Source organism: Phocoena phocoena, chromosome 18, assembly GCF_963924675.1.
Source record: "Phocoena phocoena chromosome 18, mPhoPho1.1, whole genome shotgun sequence".
NCBI classification, from domain to species: Eukaryota; Metazoa; Chordata; class Mammalia; order Artiodactyla; family Phocoenidae; genus Phocoena; species Phocoena phocoena.
In genome coordinates, this window is record NC_089236.1 from 2,904,409 (window position 1) to 2,921,653 (window position 17,245).

Here is a 17,245-nt window from a genome sequence, read left to right on the forward strand (position 1 = left end):
CGGTGGTGACGGAAGCAGAGCAACGACAATGCACTTAACACCCCGGAACAGTCACTGAAACACGGTTAGGCTGGCACACTGGACGTACGTGTTTTACCACGACTGGAAAAGGAGCCGAGTATGAAAATGGTCAAGGGAGGACAAAGCCTGTGCTTCCAGAAGTGTGGGACCGCTGGAAGCAACTGGAAGGGTCAGGCTGAAGGCCAGAACCAACGAGCATGGAGAAGAAAGACAACACCCCCGTTCCCCAGATCCCACAGGTCCTGCGACGCAGCCTAAGGTCGACCGAGGTTTGGGAGGAACTCCCCGAGACCGCTGATTCACAAGTTCATCACGTCTAAAAACCTGGATGTTTCCACGGGAGCTGCTGCCAAGTCTGTATTTCTGCTACACTTGTGCTGCTGATTTTAAGATTGATTTACAACTAATTCTGCTTCAGCTTTGATGCTGTAGCTTGTCAGGACGGTTTGAACCTTGAAGGAGCACCTCTGGTATTTGTTTCCTGACAGCTGTATGGCACCTGCAGATCTGAGAGGCAAACTTCTAATTCTGTGACCACAAGGCATCCACTGGCTCTGGGATGCTCAGGTTCAGATAAAATACTTCTAGGTGTTAATAAGTCACCAATACATTCTCCCGAGGCGGACAGCTCTCTGGAATAGACCACGTGACGGGGAAACATTCCTTCCCTGAGGTGCAGCAGGACGAAATGAAGCAGAAAGATGCACCCTGCTGTTCCTCTTTAACGTTATTTCTTTACAGAGGGTTAGATTTGAGGGAATTAGCTCCTGCCCTTAGGCTAGAACTGCCCTTAAAGTGAAAGCATCCAGCCAGTGGGTGTTTAGTCAGCGACAAGAAGAGGCGAGTCAGTCCTCGGCGGGGCTCGAGGTGCCCCGTGCCTCTGGCGCCCCCTCCAGACTCCACGGGCCCCAGCCCTGGTCCCTGCTTTGGAGGCTGTGTCTGCAATCCCCTCGGCCCGCTGGCCGTGCCTTCCGAGTCCGGAATGGAGCTAATCCACAGCTGCCTGCTGCTCGCTGCCCATCTCATCTCGTCTGAAGTGCAGTTTTGGACTTCATATTCTTTTCTTGAAATGATCTTGTTCAAAAATGCTTCTTCTGACTGAAGAATTCAGTAGTAAAACAGGGATTGTCTTTTTTTGAGGACATTACACCACCCTCCAAGCAGTGGTTCTAGCCCTTCCTGGCTTTTCTCATTGCTCTGGAAACAGACAACAATATTTTTAAACTGACCTCAGTATCGTGGTGCATTTCAGCCCAGCACTTAGGTCCGATACTGACAGGGTCTCGCCACCGTTCGCAGGCGCCCCGCTCCGCGCGTCCTCGGAAACCGGAGCCCCCAGGCAGCTCCTCTCACGGGCCGCTTCTAACCTCCCCACCACTCGGCCCCACACGCCCGCGTGTCCACTTGACTCTGGGTTTCAGGCCGGCGCCGCGAGCGGCCGCGTGGGCAGCAACGCTATGCAGCGGACCTCCAAGGCGAGAGCCGTCCTCCTTCCTCAGACGTGGCCCTCCTCCCGGACTCCATGCTCTCGGACCCTCCCCGCCATCTGACCAGCCGCAGGCCCTTCCCGCCAAGCCTCCGACGGCTGCTCCCCTCCCGGCCCCGCTGCCAGCACCTTGGCTCTGGCGCTCGTCACCGCTGACCGCAGCAAAGGACGGACGAGCCCTCAGGTCCAAAGGTGGACTCCAGGGAGGCTGCCGGCTGGAGGTTAATGAGAAGGGGGGCTGGGGCAGAGTCACAAGAGGGACTCGGCCCCGAGGGGAAGCCCGGGACACAGGAGAATCCCCCTCGTCACCAGGCAGGCGAGCGGAGGGGCCGGGACTCCCGCGGTGTCGGCAAGGCGGGTGCAGAGACAGATGGGGTGCAGGTTCTGAACACAAGGACATTCCCGCGTTCGTCCCTGTCCGTCCCCCTACCCCCCTTCGCTGACCCTGCCACACGCGCTGTCCTGCCTGTGTCGGGATCTCTGAGCCCTGCGGACTGTCCCTCGGCTGGAGTCGCCTTGCCCTCAGCCCTGCTCTGCGCCCCGAGACACCAGGCCACAAGTGCAGGGATGCTGTCACACTTACTCCCGGCTGCTTCTCAGGTGCTGAGAACGGAGCCCATTTCCCGACGGAAGGACTCACCTATGGCCTCCGTGTGTCCTCAGTAAACGTCCTGCAACGAGACGGATGAGGGCTGCTGCGAGCGCACTGGCAAGTTGCCACCCGACACACTCTTTCAAGACCTGGTTCCTCCAGGAGCTCCTGGTGAAGCCCGTCCTGAGGCCCCAGCAGAGGGCCGGCTCCCCGCAAGCCCGCGCCCCGTGCCTGAGCACGTCCGTGCCCCCGAGGACGGGCAGGGGGTGGTTACGGGAGCAGCAGCACATCAGGCCATCCTCCCCCTTCCCAGACCCCGAAGCGTGGAGCCGGGAGGACTAGGCCACCGCCTGCTGGGCTACGTGCTTCTACGTCATTGGCTAAGGTGACGATCCCCAGAGCAGCTCTGCACGTTGATGGGCACGTAGCTGACTGGATCACAGATATTTCAATTCTGTCCTCTTAACCACAGAAACAGATTATGATGGAGACTAACTCAGATTAGTTCTCCAGGAACTCATCCATTATTCTACAGTTGACAGTAGTGGTTAAGGTCAAGTCCAAACAACAGAAATCGCGGATTCACATTACGCATCCAGAGGTACAACCGGAAAGAGAGTCACAAATAAAGGTGGGCTTTGGCCCTTCTTTTTCTGATTCCATTCAGTCCTTCCTTTAATTTCTTTTAGTGCTTTTTTTGTGTTAGGCACAATTCTAAATGTGGAAGATTCAAAGATGAATATAACTGTACACAGGCACTCAGGGAGGTACAGTTTAAGGCGGAAAAACACTACCTAATGTAACAGTATATCACCAAAATTCTGAGAGAAGAATACATTTTCCATGGGACACGCAGACAGTAAACATACAATGTTGACAATTAGATTAGAGCTAACTTACTGTAAAGTATCACTCACTTAATCCTACTTTACAGAACTTAAAAACCTTTAACGTTACAAGGCACTATTTAAACCTAAACCTCAAAATTAAGGAATTTTCAGACTTGGCATCACGTAGATGCTACCTAAACACATCGGGGAAATATGGCCTCATAGTTTACCAAACAACACACACGTTCAGACCGAGAGAATATTCAGAAGCATAAAGGGTAGAGGAAAGAGCAAAGGCTTTTTTGAGGTTAGACAGGCTTTGAGGCTTGTTTCCCCCTCTGGAAACAGGACACAGCGCCTTCCTCAGGGGGCAGCTCTGAGGACCAAATGGGACGTTACTGGGCATATAATAAAGGGCAGCTACTTGTTGCCCACACATGACTGTAGCTACAGCTGAAGAAAGGGAATCAGGAAACGGCAGAAGGATTCTGGTTCAGAGAAGGTTCTGAAAAAGCGGTAAGAGTTCCCGCTACCCTGCAGGTCACAAAAGCCACCCCCGCGCCCCAGAGGACGGTACAGAAAGTCAACGCTCCCTACCTGCCCCGTCTGATAATGTCGGGCAAACTGGTGAACCACTCGGTAATCATTTGCAAAGTACTCCATCAGAATAGAAGGGACCTCGGCAAAGTCAGTGGGGCACCTGGTCCCTAAAATGGGGGAGAAAGAAAAAAGTTGGCATGAATCACATCAACACGTTCATCCTACTACAAACACTCTTTTAAAATTTTTTTATTTGTACTTCTGATGAACTATGATAATCTTTAATTCATTAAGTCAATATTTTACTTCTATAAAATTATTGTACATATTTACAGAGAAGTTTGTAGTAACCTCTTATTTTCCCATGTATCAGAAGTAAAACAATATATTTGCACAGCTGGATAGAACACCTTGTAAAGCAACGGCTCACACCCTCTACAAACAAAACTGTCTTCAGCTATGCTGGGCTATATCTGAAACACAAATTACAACATTCTTACTTAATTAACACAGCAATTGAATTTAATTCATGAATTCTATCACCGAGTGCCCGTCCGTATCCTTCATTTGTTTTAAAAGTACTTTATCTATTGACTGCTTCTGGTAAAAAGGTCAATCCTCAATATAGAAAAGCAACATTTCAAACTCAAAATTATTTAAAGAACAAATCCTGTAAGCAAGTCTTGGCGACACTTGATGATTCTGTCCGGCCCATCTACCGCAGTCTTTTCAAATACCTCCCTCCTCCCCCAAAATACTGTGTGTAAAGTTAGTTACTAAATACTGAAGACCACTTGCCCAGGTGGTCTAAGGCTGACTGACCCTGTCTGATCGCAAGCTTAAGACTCAGAGAGGATAAGCAGGAGGGAAGCCTGGGGCGTCACCCGACAGGGCAACCTGTCAGCAGGGGGACCACAGCTTTACGCAGGGGAGAGCAGAGGAGAAATACAAAGCACCTGGTCATACCTTTACAACATGCCTTGAGGTTTTCTAACTGGGTTTGGATAAAAAGAGGCAACGGTTCATTCACTTATTCACTTGCTAAGTCTGTGTTCCTGGCTAAGGAGATACGCTTATTCATACACACGGCCACAGACTGAAATTCCACATAATAGAGGACAAAATGTAAAATGGTACAAACTGAAAAGACAGGCAACTGAGATATTCCTTGGTGAGAACTGTTGTCAAGGACGGAAAAAAACGTAACGAAGATCGGGTAGCATCACAGTTGGAAGGACAAGATGATGCCATCTGCGAGAAATGACCACAGATTTTCTAAATGGAAAGCTTCTTCCAATTTAAAATGAAACGTACACGTTTAAAGTCCCCTCTTCTTGGCTTACCAGTGACATGCTGATAACGAGTCCGTCCCAGCATTGAATGCATGGCGTGTCCCATTTCATGGAAAAGATTTTCCATCATCCCAGGAGTTAGTAATGTTGGCAAAGTCTTTGAGGAATGGGGAAGATTCAGCATCAGAACGACAACTGGGAGCTGATAGCCCCCGTCTTCCTTTAATCGGCCCCCACGGATGGTGAAATGGCAGTCCTTTAAGAAAACACGACAAGGGAAAGGTAATATAAAGTTGTATCAAAATGTGTGAGTACAAATTTTACCTTGATTCCATTCTTCTATTTATTTGGTTACAGACACTTTTATCCCAATACTTTGTATTTTGCTAACATATTAATTTTTTTAAAACACCAATAATACATTGAGCTTGTGTTGATGAACTCATTCCTTCACTCCAAAAGTATGTGTTGAGTGATGCTATACCAGATACCGGAGACAGAGTCACCACTGAGCTTAGCCCTGTGCCCTCAAGGTGCTCACGGCAGGTAGGAAGGGACAGCCGTGGACCGCGGGGGGGCACTGATGTTAATGGAGCCCCTTCTGTGTCAGGCAATGAACCAGGAGACACTTTCCACACCACCGTCTCCATCACTTGGAGGTGACGAGCTCTCAACTGTCACAAAGCAAGGAACCTGGAGTATCTTTCCCGGCCCGCATACACTTCATCACTTACTCTTCACGATGAGTCTATGAGGCAAGTATTTCATTTTTCAGGTGAGAAAACAAGCTGAGCCTTGGAAATACTAAGTCACGTGTCCAAGGGCACACAGCTAGGGCTGCGGCATCTCAAACCTGAACCCCCCAGGCTGGCAACTAGGAGCTGGGGCTCAGATCACTAACCCGGATTCTCCAGCCTTTCAAAGCAGACAGAAGGAACAGAGGACACAGAGGTCAACGACCCAGACTCTGGTCCCACCGTCCAGATCTACCAGCCAAATCACCTTGGAAACTGGTTCACCTCCACCAGACTCACCTCCACCCTGTCAAACGCCAGAGCAGCTGCCCAGATTCATAAGCTCATGTCTGCTAAAACTGCTTTGGAAGCTGTGAAACCACTATTTAAATATAAGGTACCATTATTTCTATTGGAACTTAATAACCCGAATTCTTGACAATTCCAATCACACTGCCCAAAATTGCTTGAAGCTGATCGACCAGGAAACCTGGTTTGCGGCTCGAGGAACTGAACCTCACTTTTCTGCATAAGGAGTGAACTGGTGGTTGATAGGGTCTCCACAGGGACACATCTTGTGCCATTTGAAACTAGGTCCATGTCAAGTATGGAAAGTGGCTGAGAGCTGGGGCTCTAGTCAGGAAGTTTGGGTTCAAATCCTAGTGCTTCTAACTGTGTGACTCTGGGCAAGTAGTAACCTTACCTCTCTGACATCAGCTTCCTCATAATGTCAGTGTCCGGTTCAAAAGGCTGATGTGAACTTTCAAAGATGTGACATGAAAAAGGACCCAGAGCACTGGCGGGCCCACAGAAGGGCTGGTAAAATGTCGACTATCATTATTACTACCATTACCATGACCCAGATAAGAGTGACAGATACAGATCTATGCAATTACCTTCATAAGTTTTATTAGCTTTAAATTCTACCCAAATTTCAAATTTATATATTTAGCCACCATCAGTAATGCCTTTTTTTTTTTTTAAAGATTTTTTTGATGTGGACCATTTTTAAAGTCTTTAAGGAATTTGTTAACAATACTGCTTCTGTTTTATGTTTTGTTTTTTTGGCCACAAGGCATGTGGGATCTTAGCTCCCCGAACAGGGATCGAACCCGCACCCCCTGCATTGGAAGGCAAAGTTTTAACCACTGGACTGCCAGGGAAGTCCCCAGTGATGCCTTTTAAATACTAGGAACTACAAAAGTGAGGTATAAAGTTAACATCAAGGGCTTCCCTGGTGGCGCAGTGGTTGAGAGTCCACCTGCCGATGCAGGGGACGCGGGTTCATGCCCCGGTCCGGGAAGATCCCACATGCCGCGGAACGGCTGGGCCTGTGAGCCATGGCCGCCGAGCCTGCGCGGCCACAACAGTGAGAGGCCCATGTACCGCAAAAAAAGAAAAAAAAAAAGTTCACATCAATACAAATTAACTGCCGATTGCTTTAGAGAGACCATTTTGTAAACAAAGCATCACCTGGTGAGGTTTGTCTGCTCGCTGAAAAAAGTCACAGTAAATGTGCCCCAACAGTCCTTCAGATTCATGTACCACGGCCTGGGGGGAAAAAATGAATTTAGTGGGAATGAGGCTTTTAGAAACTCTGAAAGAAGAAACACATTCCTAGCACGAGAACCTGTTCACAAAACACCCAGAGCCACAGATATAGACGTTTCACTACTTCCTACGTCCCATGTGACCTCGAGGTGGCTTCCACTTTGCCCTCAGCCTCTTCTCCTGCATCTCCAGGACAACTATGATTTGGGAATTCTGTCGGAAGAGGACACCCTCCTCCACAAGCCCTGCGTCCTGACTGGCAGTCTGCAGCGACGCGGCTCTGCCACTGGGCCCACAGCACCCACAAGAGGTAGGAAGCGGTGCTGGCTGGACCATTTTAGCGACAAAATTATAGCTCCTCCGATCTTAGGATGTAAGGATACGCGAGCACACCAACTCTAACCCTGGGATACAGGAACAATACACAGTGTCTGCCTTCAGCTGAAGAGCAGTAATTAATACCACCACTGACATCCTTCTCCCAAGTCAGGCTTCCAAGAGGCCCAGCTCGCAGGAGGGATGGTCTCCATCTTTGCACAACCTGGGGCCTCTGCCATAAAGAACGGCAACCTTATGCTTTAGGGCTTCCTGCAAGCATATGTTCATTACTCCAGCAAGCGTCTACCAAGCATCTACCTGGTGTCAGGGACTGCTCAAGGCATCTGGGGAACGGCCATGAGCAAAGCCACAAGGGGCTCCCTCCTGAGCTGGGGAAGCTCTTCATCGCCCACATCGTGCCCTTTCACTCTTTTCACGGTGTGTCTGCACATCACCCACTGCTGCCATCTTGTGAAGCACACAGAAGGATGCCCATGACAACCATGCTCCCCGCTGATCTCCCGACTCCACCACCACCTGCCCTACGATCACGAAGTGCAGCCAGGAGGCCACAAGACAGTTCACGTTTCTCGTGAACGTGCGCTAAGCAGTGAGCAAAGAGTAAACAAGAGAACGACACCACCGTAGGGCCCATAAAGCCTCAAAATCTTATCAGGAAAAAACAATGACAGTCGCAGCTCACATGAAGCGGGCCCTGACAGAAGGGTGGATCCCAGGCTCGGAGTGACTGTCCAAGGAGTCTCACCAAGAACACAGGCCGCAGGCTAGCATCTGGCGCGAACGTGAGCCCCACGGGCGGGCGGGAAGGGGTGGGAGGTGCCTAAGGGAGCTGGAATTAACAGATGCGACACCTGGCACAACGGGGACGTGAAGGGCAACGACAAACGTTCGTTTAACCAGGGTTTGTCGACATAAAAGACTCAACCTTCTATCAACTTCCTTAAAAACACATTTTTTTTCCAGAGAAACAACTCTGCTGTTAAATGTTTACATTAATTTCAGGCAACAACTGATGTTTAGAGGAAAGTGTTTCTTTCGTAGCATCCTACATCAGAAGTGGCGATTTAGATCTTTCATCGGGCAAAGACAAGCGCCATCGGGGCAAAGCTAACTTGAGATGAAACCGCTGTTAATTCAGTACCAAGCCCGGGAGTCCAGGAGCGCGGCTTCTTCACTCCAACCGGGCCGCTTACCAGTTTCCGAACATCTTCACTCCACACCTCTCCCTCTGCAGGCTGCTCCACACACAGCGAGATCCCTAACAGCCTGTTAAACAAGGTATTCAGGCCTTCCATGCATGCTCCCAGGGAGAAGAACGGGCAGTATGAGCTGGGCTCGCTGTCGTACCTACGGAGGAGAAGCAGCTCAATCACAGTTCCGCTGGCTTCAGTTTCTTGAGGTTAAACTCAGCTAACTTTTCATTGACAATTTACGAGCCAAGAAAGGACTGAAAACCTATGGTAGGTTTCGAGCTTCTGAGGGACTTTCAGACTCAGTCTTCTTCAGAAGAACAGCAGTCTGATTACAACTGTAGTAAGAGTAATACCAGTTGGAACTATAGTGGTAAAACTCACTCTATGAAATGCGTCATATTCAAAAAAGAATGTCACATGTCACGTCCGGTAAAATATTTGTTAATGGAGAAAGCTCCGAAGCTCTGTCATATAAACAATCAGATCTTAATTTATCTTTTTGTTATATATCTTAAACGAAGGATAATATTCTCATAATATTAATCATTCTTCACCCCAAAACAACTCTTTTATGTTTTTTATTCCAACATAAACCAAAATACACCCAGAATGCGTGAGGTGAATGTTTCTGAATCATTACGCCAGGCCAAACCTTATAACCATAGCCAGAAAGAAGAGATCTAGAATGATAGTAGGTACTGAATCTATTTCTACTTCCTGGGATTAACCAAATATGTACAAACTTACGCTCCTTACTAACTGGGGGACCGGATTTAGTGAGTATGAACTACACCACAAGTGAGATTTTGGTACAGAATCCACCAATTTACCCCTTAATTTCTGATCACTTTTTCATAAAAGCAGACTCAGTGGAGTAAGAGACTCGAGTGGTCCAGCGGCCTCGCTCACTGATTCGTTCACTCACGCAGCCGTCGACTGGCCCGCTGGACGCCGGGGATGGAAGGGGCAGAGCAGCGGGCGCCCAGTAGGCTCAGGGGCCGGTGCTGAGGGAGAGAGGGCAGGGCATGCACAGTGGGGCGGCGAGGGCCAGGGCTTCCTTGTGCAGTGGAGATGGGAGGGGAGCCCAGGAGAGGCCACGGTGCAACCAAAGTACGAAGGCACGAGGCAGCAGGGCCACTGCAGTAACCAGGGGGTTAAACGAGAGCTCAGGACGCAGGTAGATGGGAAAGCGGGGGGGAGACGCTGACACCGTGCGGGGGGTCCAGGGAACCGAGAGCCTGGCCCGCGAGCCTGAGGAGGGGGGACTGTGCCCTCAGGCATGGGGTCTCCCAACATTCTGATTGCGCGTCCCTGTCAATAAAATAACTGGACTTATTTCACCCTTAATATGGGTATGTTTATAAATTATAGGCATGGGCTACTGATCTATTACATTTCAAGACAAGACATTTTTATAAGTTGAGATTAAGAAAAGTAAATCTAAACAGGACTAGTGGATTATCCTAAAAAGGATAACCTAGTATCTTACGGGGTTGCTCGCGGCCTGGGAGACGTGGGACATCACTTCTGCAGACACCAGAGGAGTGACCTGGTACCTGGAACCTGCCAGGCTGACGGTGAGGAGAGTGGACGCAGCACAGAGAGGGCGGGAGTCACCCAACGAGGGTCTGAACACGGGCAACAGCAGGGGCTCTAAGACCAGGAGCGAGATCTAAGTTTCTTTTTCTTTTAGATGAAAAAGTTTCAGGACTGTGAGGATTTGGAGGCTGAAGGAGAAAGAAAAGCCTAGACTAACATGCAGGTCTCTGGCTTGAGCAACCGCGTGGGTAGGAGCCATTTAATCAGAGCAATGAGCACACGCGCACGCACATAGGCGCACACACACACAAACTGAAGAGGGGAGGGTGGGTGTGTTTGCAGGAGAAGAAGCGAGATTCAGTTTTGAAGACACTGACCCTGAGGTCCTGGGAGAAGTCAGCACGGAGGCTGTTATGGCCGAGGAGAGTGTGAGCTGGAAAAGGAGAAGGGGAGGGGCTCACAGGAGGGTCAAGGGCAGGTCCCTGGACTTCCAGGTGAAGGGGTGGAAAGGAAGACAAGGAAGAAGAGTTAAAGACGGCAGACTGTCATACAGAGTGAAGGAAGTCGGAAAGAGAAAAACAAGTATCGTATACTAATGCATATATTTGGAATCCAGAAAGATGGTACAGATGAACTGGTTTGCAGGGCAGAAATAGACGCAGACGTAGAGAACAAACGTATGGACACCAAGGGGGGAAGGGGGAGTGTGGGATGAACTGGGAGATTGGGATTGACATGTATGCACGAATATGTATAAAACAGGTAACTAATGAGAACCTGCTGTATAAAAAGTAAATAAATAAAATTAAATTTTAAAAACAGTTAGAGATGGCAGAGAATTGGAAGAAAGGGGTGTCACAGAAATGGGGAAGGGGGATGTGCTGTAACACGGGAAGTAGCTGCCACGTCTGGCCCCCGGCCCAGCGCGTAAGGACCCTGGAGGGCAGCGCTGTCCCAACGACAAGCAGAAAGCCGAACAAGCTGAAACCAGCAGCTCTTCTTAGACCCAGCAGAGAAGTGAGGCCACAGAGCAGATCGCTGGGCCCCAAAACTGGAGAGGCACGCAGGCAGATCCAGAGAGCCACAATTCACAGGAGGCTCCAGGGGAGACGAGCACCGAGGTAGGAAAACAAACGACAATCGACAAATTGTCTGAGAGCTAAAAATTCCAGGGGGAATCCCTACACTTTTATGAGTTTTCCCTCCAGGAGCCCCACCAGGTTCTCACAGTGAAGATGGAGAACAATTCCCCCATCTTCCAGCAGAGGAAGGAAAAAGCAGCCATTATGAACTCCACCAGCACGTTCTGCTCTTCTTAATAAGGCCTGCCCTCCAGAGAGACTCTCTCACCAGAAAGAACATCCACCTCACGTCCCCCAGCCTTCTCATCTCATCAAAGCGGAGGCGACTGGAAAGCACTTGTGAAAGTCGCAGCTGAGACGCAGGGCCCCTAACAGACTGAGACGTAACCAGAGGCCTGCAGATCACATCTCCTCCGTCCACACGTCAGCAGGGCTCCCGTAAAACAACGGGGGACACGACCCAGGCCTGCAGGTCCCAGACCTTAGTTAAGCAGAAGTCTCCCGAGAAACCCAAACAGGGGAGACAAAGAGAGCACACCAAAGGAGAGTTACCTCCAGCCCCAGGGTTAATGGAAAAAGCAAGCAGAGCCAGGCTCCTGGCCAGAAAAATATCTAACCTCACACCAAAGCCCTCATTATCTCAGTTCCTTTCACCCAGTATACCATGTCCAACCTTCAACAAAAAATTTCAAGTCATGCTAAAAGACACAAAACGCAGTTTGAAGAGAAAGAACAAGCACCAGAACCAGGTTCAGATATGTCAGGGATGTTAGAATTAGCAGGTTGAGAATTCAGAACAGCTGTGATTAGCACTGCAAGCACTCTGAAGAAACAAGTAGAAAACTCTGCTTACCTTACCCATGTGCAAGAACACACGGGTAAGGTAAGCAGAGAGATGGAAACGCTAAAAACGAATCAAAAGGAAGTGCGAGAAATTAGAGCACTGCAAAAGAAGAACGCCCTTGATAACTCATCAGTAGACTGGGTACAGCCGAGGAAAGGATCAGTGAGCTTGAAGAGACGTCAACAGAAACTTCAAAACTGGTATGCAAAGACAAAAAAGAGAAACAGAGACAGAAGAGGATACCAAAAGAACTATAGGACAATCACAAAAGGTGCAATGCACACATGATAGGAAAACCAGAAGAAGAAAGAGAGAAAGGAATTGAAGGAATATTTGAAGTAATAATGACTGAGAACCTTCCACACTGAAGACAAACACAAAACCACAAATCCAGGAAGGTCAGAACATCAAGTAGGAAAAAACAAAACACAACACTTAGGCAGATCATATTTAAGCTGCAAAATGTCAAAGACAAAGAGAAAATCTTCAAAGAAGCCAAAGGAGAAAAACGTCACCTCACCTAAAAAGCAACCGTAAGAATTACATCAGACTTCTCTCCAGAAACCACACAAGAGGAGTATGGAGTGACATGCTTACAGTTCTGAAATAAAAACCCACAAACCTAGAATTCTGCGCCCAACAGAATTATCCTTCAAAAGTGGAGAAATAAAGGCTTTCTTGGACGAACAAAAATTGAGGAAATTTCTCACTAGTAGACCAGGCTTATAAGAAATGTTAAAAGAAGTTCTTCAGGAAGAAGAAAAATAATGTAAGTCAGAAACCTGGAGCCACGTAAATAAAGGAAGAGGGTTAGAAGAAATAAATGAAGATATTAAAAAACGTTCTATTTCTTCTGTTTCGTATTTGTTCAAAATAGTAATAGCAATGATGTATTAGGTGATTATAGCTTAAGGATAAGTGACATAATGACAGCAATGTTAGGAGGGACTGGGAAGAGACCTAGGTGCCTGCACTAAGCAACACGCAGTAAGTACTACTGGGAAGGAGACTCAGGCTGCTTGTAAATGGATGTGTAAACTTCAGGGCAACTACTTCCAACAGTGAAAAAAGGAGAAAAGCTGGACTCATACAACATACTCAGTTAAAACCATAAAAGGCAGAAAAAGAGTGGAAGACAAAAAAAAAGAAAGGAAAAAAGATGATACAGGCAACAGATAGAAAACAGTAACAAACATGGTAGGTTTTAACCCAATAATATCACTAATCACTTTAAACATCAATAGTCTAAATGTAACAAGTAAAATGCAGAGAATATGAGAATGGATTAAAAAACAAGACCCACCAAATGTTGGCTGTAAGAAACTCACTTTATAGAAAAGAAACATAGTAAAGCTACAACAACACAGCCTATGCATAACCTAAAATATGTACTAACTTGCCCACGACACCTACATGTGGTAATCAGGCGAAGCTCAAGGAGACAATTTAGCTTAGAGAAAATAATTTAGGTACAGAATATAGGCTTGTATAATACTCCACCTACAACTTCCACTCTGTATAAACTAAATGAAACTATTATCAATGGTGAAAAGCAAATGGTATTCATTTGAAATGACTGAGAACAAATGCATCAAAAAATAATACAGGGCTTCCCTGGTGGCACAGTGGTTGAGAGTCCGCCTGCTGATGCAGGGGACACGGGTTCGTGCCCCGGTCCGGGAAGATTCCACATGCCGCGGAGCGGCTGGGCCGTGAGCCACGGCCACTGAGCCTGTGCGTCCGGAGCCTGTGCTCTGCAATAGGAGAGGCCACAGCAGTGAGAGGCCCACGTACCGCAAAAAAAGAAAAACAGTACTATAAACTCCCTGTTTTTAAAAAAGCTCTCAAATAATATCCCCTGGCTTACCAGTCCCACCATCTAGAGATAACCACTTGTGTATCATCATTTTATCTGTGTAAGAAGGCTTACGTGTGTGTGTGTGTGTATACACATCTACATGTACAGAAATACACAGAGATATATATACATAGACACACATACAGAATCATACAATTCTTATCCTGCAATTTCCTTTTAACACACATCTTTAACAAAAATATGTTTTCCTGTATTTAACAAAAATGTACTTTTAAATACTGTCCGCTTCAGCACATAAAGCTCTGGTCCACGACAAGCACCTGCCATAACTTCTCCAAAGCGTCCACTCCCTGGTGTGTGTGGCCAGTGAGAGTCCGCACCTTGTAAGCGAGTGTCCCGTCCCTGACACTGTCTGAAACGGCCCACACACGGGGATACGAGGAGCTGGACTTCTGATCATGTCTGTGTCAATTTTAACTTCTCTACAGAAAATGCACCCAGAGCTGTGCAGTCAGCTGCTGTTAGTTGCTGCCAGTTCACCTCCGCGACAAACAGCCCACAAACACCCTGCCAGACAGGTACAGACCTCTCTGTGGGATCCATCCAGAAATGACGACGCTGCACAGAGGATGAGATTTTAGATATTTAAACAGGTGTTGCCAAGTCATCCTGCCAACCCCGCAAGCTGTGACAGTGTGCACGCCTGCCCTCCAGGCATGGAGGCCTGGGCCCTGGCACCTCAGGCTCCCTGCCTCTTCCTCTGGCTCTGTGGGCCGCTCAGGCTCCCTGCCTCTCCCTCTGGCTCTGTGGCCGCACCTTCTTTTCCTCTCTGGCAATGTGGTTTTGCTCCTCCACCACTTTTGAAACACTGAACTATTTATTTACTGGTGTGTCCCTCTCAGATAACATCTGCTGATCCCGGTACAACATGACGCCACACGCTACTTCACCCTCCTCAAGTTTTCTGTTACACAGAGATGGAGATGCAGCTATACTGATGACCTTGTTAGTGTACCGGGTGTCAGGAGGGGAACAGAGCTAAAGGCCTCTGCTTTGCCACCCTTTCCTGGGCATCCCCCAAGAATGCACGCAGTGCAGGAGCAGCCCCATCGGTGGCTAGAAAGACGAGGAGAGGAGCTCAGCAATGCTGAAGACGGGCCTGGCACGGGGAACGGACACAGTCTAGACAGCAGAGATTCGTTACTTTGGCAAGGGAGGACTCCTCATGGCAAGTATGTCCATGTTCCCTAAATTTAATCTACAAAATGACAGCTTACCCACTGTCATCTGGGTGATGCTGCGGGTGACAAGTGCTCACGAGGACCCTGGGCCCAGCCTTTTATATATACCTCACCTAAGAGCAGAAACAGCCCTACAAGGTCACACTTTTACCCCCATGTCACCAGTACGGAAACAGGTTTACACAAAGACAAGTCACCTCCCCAGGTTACGACAGGACTGAGCACGAGGGCTGAGGCTTCTTTAACTGGACAACAGCAGTCCGGGAGTAAACGACACCAAAAAGAGGCCTGCAGGCCTGCTTTCTTTGGGCCCAGGCACTGAGGTCCCTCCCACAGTGTGTTACCAGTGGAAGTACTAAAGGAAGCGCTACACCTGGATGTTCGTCCTCAGTCACGTTTCCCAATGGTCGGGAGTCAGAGCCCTGAGTTCACTGCTAAAGCTGCACCCCGCGAACAAAAAGGTGCTGCCAGTTTAGAGAAGAAACCAGAAGGGGAAACGAGCGGCGGTGAGAAGGCGGGGAGCAGGGCTGAGGGCCCGTGTTCTGAAGAAGGAACTTCAGGGAGCAGGAAATAAGTACCATCAGGAACCGCAGAGGTCGGGGTGTTCAGGGTTAAAGCAAGGGACAAAACTGTGTGCGTGGCAGGTGGCTGGTAACTCGGAGAGACCATCTGATCGACTGTCAGGGCCACAAGTCAGACGACAGAGACCAGAGAGAGGAGGCATCCGGTCTAGACTGCTGGGGGAGGTCTGGCAAGAAAAAACGAGGACTTCAATCTCTGCAAGGGTCATGGGAGGGGCGACTGTCTGTTTCATGACAAGGAATATCTCAGCACCTCTGCAGGCAAAGGGGAAGAAGTTAATCAAAAGGAAGAGATGGATGATACGTAATAAAGTCAGAATAAGTGCTGAAGCAACACCTCTAACGGTGTGAGACAACATTATCTTAGACTTGCACAGGGCTCCACAATTTGCCAAGCACTTTCAATCAGAAGCCTCCCATATTCCTTACATAATCCTGTGAGACAGGTGAGGCTAGAATTATTACTCAGTTTCACTGGAGGAAATTGAGACTGGGAGAGGCTGGTGACAGCCCAAGGCAGTCTCGAAGAAAAAGCCCTGGGTTGGAAGTTAAAACCTTGGCTCTATCTCTTTCTGTGCTTTGAGAGCAAGTTTTTTTTTTTCTGGCTTTTGGGGGCCTCAACTTCCTCACCAGGAAAATGAACTATTGGGTTTGCCAAAAAGTTCGTTCAGGTTTTTCCATAAGATGTTACGGAAAAACCCACATGAACATTTTGGCCAACCCAATACAACATGTCCCAGGCCCCGCTGACGATCAGACAAATGCATGCAAAGAAGCTGGCACTGTGCCTGGAGAAAAGCAGGCACTCCGTCCATCACAGCGACACTCTGTCAGGAAGCTTGACTTAATGCTGCGAATTAATCACCTACTATGTGCCTGATGACAGTGTGGAAAGAGTAAGGCCCCAAAACCATAAGGAGCACCTAATATAAGTGACAAGGGACGTTAGTGCAGAGGAGATGAAGACGAGGCTGTGGTCAGTTCTGTTGGGGGGGAGGGCATGAGGTCAGGAAGTAGCATGGGGGGGAGGGAGGGTCAGGGAGAAGCAAGGGGGGAGGGTCAGGGAGAAGTGGGGCACATGGGAGGGGAGGAGGGAAGGGCATCGGGGGAAGGAGAACCAGGGGAGGGAGCGGCTGCACAGAGCACCACAGGCTCAACCACAAAGGCCACCCGCCTCACTCAGCGGTCTCACACCACAAGGAAGAGACCCCCGAGGCCGGTGCTCCACCAGGCTCTCCATGACCTTCTCATACAAGAGGCTATTCCCTCCTTAAGAGCAGCCGGAAGGAGAGGCCCAGAGAGGCTGTGAGATCCCCTCCTTAAGAGCAGCCGGAAGGAGAGGCCCAGAGAGGCTGTGAGATCCCCTCCTTAAGAGCAGCCGGAAGGAGAGGCCCAGAGAGGCTGTGAGATCCCCTCCTTAAGAGCAGCCGGAAGGAGAGGCCCAGAGAGGCTGTGAGATCCCCTCCTTAAGAGCAGCCGGAAGGAGAGGCCCAGAGAGGCTGTGAGATCCCCTCCTTAAGAGCAGCCGGAAGGAGAGGCCCAGAGAGGCTGTGAGATCCCC

At 48.9% G+C, this 17,245-nt stretch overlaps 1 protein-coding gene across 1 annotated transcript in view; it reads right to left on the reverse strand.

The window, feature by feature from the left end:
* Window positions 1-17,245, reverse strand: part of MIPEP (mitochondrial intermediate peptidase) — a 133,506-nt gene that overhangs the window by 80,855 nt on the left and 35,406 nt on the right. The window contains exons 11-14 of the mRNA XM_065896321.1: window positions 8,579-8,732; window positions 6,969-7,046; window positions 4,813-5,017; window positions 3,527-3,636 (exon numbers count right to left, since the gene is read on the reverse strand). Coding sequence (XP_065752393.1) covers window positions 3,527-3,636; window positions 4,813-5,017; window positions 6,969-7,046; window positions 8,579-8,732 — 547 coding nt within the window. The remainder of the gene's footprint in view (window positions 1-3,526; window positions 3,637-4,812; window positions 5,018-6,968; window positions 7,047-8,578; window positions 8,733-17,245) is intronic.